This window comes from Somniosus microcephalus, chromosome 5 (genome assembly GCF_052327205.1).
Source record: "Somniosus microcephalus isolate GS21.2 chromosome 5, FLI_Smic_1.0, whole genome shotgun sequence".
NCBI classification, from domain to species: Eukaryota; Metazoa; Chordata; class Chondrichthyes; order Squaliformes; family Somniosidae; genus Somniosus; species Somniosus microcephalus.
In genome coordinates this window covers 127588283-127593156 of record NC_140991.1, presented here as the reverse complement: position 1 = coordinate 127593156, position 4874 = coordinate 127588283, and the positions used below count along the sequence as shown (strand labels likewise).

General features: G+C 36.7%; 1 protein-coding gene across 1 annotated transcript in view; it reads right to left on the bottom strand.

The window, feature by feature from the left end:
* Window positions 1-51: 51 nt before the first annotated feature.
* Window positions 52-4874, bottom strand: part of erp44 (endoplasmic reticulum protein 44) — a 128557-nt gene continuing 123734 nt past the window's right edge. The window contains exons 11-12 of the mRNA XM_085988191.1: window positions 3791-3893; window positions 52-695 (exon numbers count right to left, since the gene is read on the bottom strand). Coding sequence (XP_085844317.1) covers window positions 591-695; window positions 3791-3893 — 208 coding nt within the window. The 3' untranslated portion in view covers window positions 52-590. The remainder of the gene's footprint in view (window positions 696-3790; window positions 3894-4874) is intronic.

Genomic DNA, 4874 nt, shown 5'->3' with positions numbered 1-4874 from the left:
TTTGATTGCAAATTGTATGACCGTAGCTTGAACAAAATCTCTCAACCCATCTTGGTAGGCCACTTATTATTTTATTTTTGTTTCCTCAAAATAAACGAGGTCAACACATTCTCTCAAGAATGGACAGTGGAACAGCCACTCCCACATAGCAAGTAAATTAACACATTCCCCTCATTTAAAGAAAAATTGCATTGACAAAATGTGGAAACAGAACACCAAATGATGAGACCTGTTTAATGGGACAATGCAAGTATGTGGCAAACATACTCCTGGCAAATCCTTACTGACAAATACAAGATATGGCCTTTTATTAGAAAAAGTTAGGATCTGCAAATGATCAGTGTTTTCCAGCATTTATACATTTAACAGTTTTATTAAAATCTACTACATTGAATGACCACAGTACAACATATTCACAAGCCAGGGAAGCAAAGAAAAATAAAAACCCACAATTTGTCAGACATTTGTTTTCAGTTTTATCCAAAATAAAAACTGTACACAGAGACTTATGAAAATATAGGCTTAGTATTTCTGCCTCTCATCAGGCAAAGCTCTTTGATTTCTGGTCTTGTACAGTTCCTTCATTAGATCTATAATTCATCTCTGTCTCTCTTGAGAATGGTATACCTGTGTTCACTTGGAGCCAGTTTCTGGAATGAGCTTTCTGGGGGGCTGCTTGCGACTTCTTCACTTGGCTAAAGTGGGTTAGGATGAAATCAAAGATGTGCATTTGTGAATAGAAGCACTGAAGTAAACTTTTGTAGAAGTTTCTTACACTTTAATTAAAGATAAAGTTAGTGAACATTTAAAAACGAAGAGGATAATCAAGGACAGCCAGCACTGATTTATTAAAGACAAGTTGTGTTTGACAAATGTAATCGTTTTTTGAAAATGTGACTTATTGGATGGACAAAGAGAATGCAGTGTATATGGATTTTTAGAAGTTGTTCAATAAGAGGTTGAAGGAATATTGGAACAGGGTGAGTAAATGTGATTCAACCCATTTGTTCATGGAGGGTAATGCCAACATGGACTGGTTGGGCCGAATTACCTGTTTCTGTGTTATAACTTGTGTGTCTCACAAGAAGCTGGTTATAAAAATTCAGGGTGTATGATGCAAGAGGAAATGTAGCTCCTCTTGGTTGACAAACAGGAAACAGTTAGGGTAAATGGGTATTGCTTGGACCAGGGAAAGATTGGAAGTGATTACCCAGGGTCATTGCTGGGTGCTCTGCGTGTATATAGTGTTAGACTTGGGTACAGGGAACACAATCTTGAAATTTACCAATGACAGAAAAATAGTAGGTTTGACAAACAGTTAGGATGACTGTAAAGAACTTCAGAAAGATAGGTTAGCAGGCTGGGCAGACAGGTGGCAGATTAATGTGGCTAAGTGTGAGATACTACATTTTGGGGAATAAAACAAGGAATGGGAGTGCTTAGAGTCACAGTAAACACCACAAACTATGACAGAAAAGCAACGTGTGTAAACCTTTTTGTACAGTTCCCTGCCGACGATGATTGTAGGGAGATGAAGGATTAGCTTTCCAGCCAGTATTTTTATATACATTTGTAACACATTGGAATTTATAAAGTGTAAGATTGTTTTATAATGAACATAAAAATGAATAAGGCCAGCCATCCCTCTAATTTGTGGAAGAATAACTAACATCCTTGGAGGCAGTAAAATGCAAACAGAAACTCAGTGCTTGAACACATTTTTCATTACAGTACCATAGTATTCTACTTAAACACAATGCTCCACAATAGACTAGATAATACAAGTCCTTATCTTGGGGACTGGAATAGTCTTCTCTGCCTTTTTAAAATCACCATTTGGGAATTTTCAATGTAGAGACTACATAGCTTTGCAGTGAATGAAAGCCAGGTCTCATCATGGTTGAGATTTGAAGTATTTTCAAAAATATTTTAATTTTATGATGTGGAGAGAATAAATTGATGGTAACTAAAAAACAATTGTTACCCTATATTTATATAAAAGGACCTTATGCTTAATTGAGAGCTGTCAAGTTTTCTTGTGATAAAAATGGTGTTCAGCTTCTTTTTTATATTCTCGACTTCAGTGTGAGTAACAAGAATGTGTATGTACTTCCCATATAATGAATTGCTTTGAAGTACAATTGAAAATTCCTAAATGGTGATTTAAATAAGCAAATGTAGACTATTGCAATCTCTAAGACGAGGACTCGTATCTAGTCTATTTTGATTTTCACATCTACAATAAATCTTATAAATAAGTTATGGCAATTTTAAAACGAAACTTTAGTATTACCATTTAATTGACCCATTACCTACATTGTCCTTTAGCATATTTCATTAAACACCAGTGTATAGTGTTCTTTTTCTTCAAGGTTTATTCATTGAAATGATTTAAACCAAATCCAAATATTTTGTAAAACATTACTTTGTATGTTTGCTTTGCAGGTGCTGACAAGCTTACTGTACATTTCCAGCAGTTCCTATTTTATAATTAATATAGGCTGTGAAAAGAGGGGATATAAGTATTAGCTGGCCAATCATCTCATTGCTATTTGAGACACTTTCCACTTTTCCAGTGCAGAAAATGGCTACCACATTTTGCATAAAGTTCTTCAATGTAATTAATTATAAGGGAAGGATTTAAACATTTGGGATGTAATGAGGCACTATATAAATGTAAGTCTTCAACTGTCAATTAACATCACATTATTCACTGGTATAATCAGGTACAGTAATACAGGAAACTCTCTTTTTACCGGCACCTAAATAACCCAAAATCTCTCTTAACCGGCAAAATTCAGGAGTAGGTTCAGGTAAGTTTTACTTCACATTAGTGGCCGTGTAACCGGGGTTCCTGCACCTGTTGCCATGCAACAGGGACGCCTGGATCTGTGGCCGTGTAACCGGGGTTCCTGCACCTGTTGCCATGCAACAGGGACGCTTGGATCTGTGGCTGTGTATGGGGCTCTCATATCTTAGTAAGTATACCTTTCTGTAATCCGGACTTTTTGGATCAGCCGGCACCACGCCGGTCCCGGATAAAAAAAAGTTTCCTGTAGTGCATTGGAAAAGTATTAAAGTTTTTACAGCACAGACACAGGCCATTTGGCCCAACAGGTCCCCGATGGTATTTAACCTGCATTATTTCCTAGTAATTAACTGTTGATTATCTCTCAATAGTGTTGCAGTGATTACATCACAGTGTAATTGTTCATTGGCCAGTGTTAGTTATATTTACTCACAGAAAAACAAAAAAAATAATTGGGAAATCAAAACCGAATAAAGCCATCCAAGGAATGTGTGTAGATTATAAAAATTGTGCACATGGATTTTTAAATATCTCAGCTAGGCGTTTAATATATATCCAGACTCGAGTTTTGCTCTGAATTTATGGCACCTCCTACTTAACACTTCACTGAGATTTCTACCTTGTAATTAATTACTTCTGTTCATTCATTATTCTCTATGTAATGCATCGCATCAGAAGTTACATATACTGAGAGACTAAAACTGTAATTGATCAGTCTTCTCTGCTCAAATTTGCCACTGCCCAGAACTTTAAACATTTTAACATTCATTAGAAAGTGTATTGTACAGACCAGATACCATGGAGTGAGTTAGCACAGGCTGGAATTCAGACATTTGGAAACTGATTAAGATTTGGTCTTGTGGTTTAGATTAAAGATTTGTAACTCACCCCATGACAACCATTACTTTAGAGCTCCAACTCACCTTGGGCATCTATTGCTTCATCTTAACAATGGAAATTCTGGATACTTGCGTTTCTTACCTGTCCAGGAGCTACATCAGTGGGATCTGGGCCATGGTGAAATTCCCTGTGTAATTTGCCAGAGTGTAGGTCCAATACAAACTGTTTCAGTGTACCTGGAGCACTGAAATTAAAAGAATATAACAGTCAACTATCTGGGCAAAGTATAGAGCATGAAACAGGAAATAAAAACAAGCCATTTAAAAAGTCAATCCCAATTGATTCTTCTTTTTGGTTAGTCAGAGGCTATTTAATTAAAAGGAGGCAGAAGATGGAGTGTCAGTTTGTACTCTATGTTGGATCCTGGGATTGTTCCATCCCCCCCAAGGGCACTACAGCAATGACAGCCTATTGCTGCCCCTCAATAACTCCCACAGCGTATAGCCCCTGCAACAGCTTTTCTGTATAGCAGCCAAAAGGTAGCCAACAGCAGGTGTCAAACACTGAGTTTACAAATACAAGCGCCAGTCAGGTAGTTGGTATTGACAGAAGGCTTTCAAAAGGTCCTCCAGAGCAAAGTAATTGCATACATAACAGAGATAAATGCAGAGGGAAGATCAATTTAAATTTCATCTTAGATCATCTGTTGTCACCTACTGCAAAGTGCTAAAATGTAGCAATCAATTTTATCTATAAAATGTCAAAATTTGCTGCAATCATGGGAACTGCTGTTAGTTGGTCTCAAAAGCTCCGAAGAATACATTACATCTTATACACTGGGCCTCCTAGTCTGCTGCAAACAGCAATTTATGAATGATCTAAACATCAAATCAAATTGTAAAGATACTGTGCTTTAAAAAAAAAATCAAGCATCTTGCTATAGAATTTCTGTAGGGCACACATCCTCAACAATACCTGAACTGCAGTCATATTTCAAATCTGACCTGAAGTAAGGGCATACTAAGCAACCTTTAAAAAGATGGAATACTGTTCTGTCAATACATACTAAAAAATTAATACTTTTAACAGCTGTTCTGATGCACAGCACTAAAAATGAGTCACTAATGGTACAAATATGCAGTAAGCTGCCAAAGTAGCCATGCATTAAAAATTAGGGGAGTTTATTCTATAATGTAATGGCCATAACAAGTAAAGTGAAGATGGC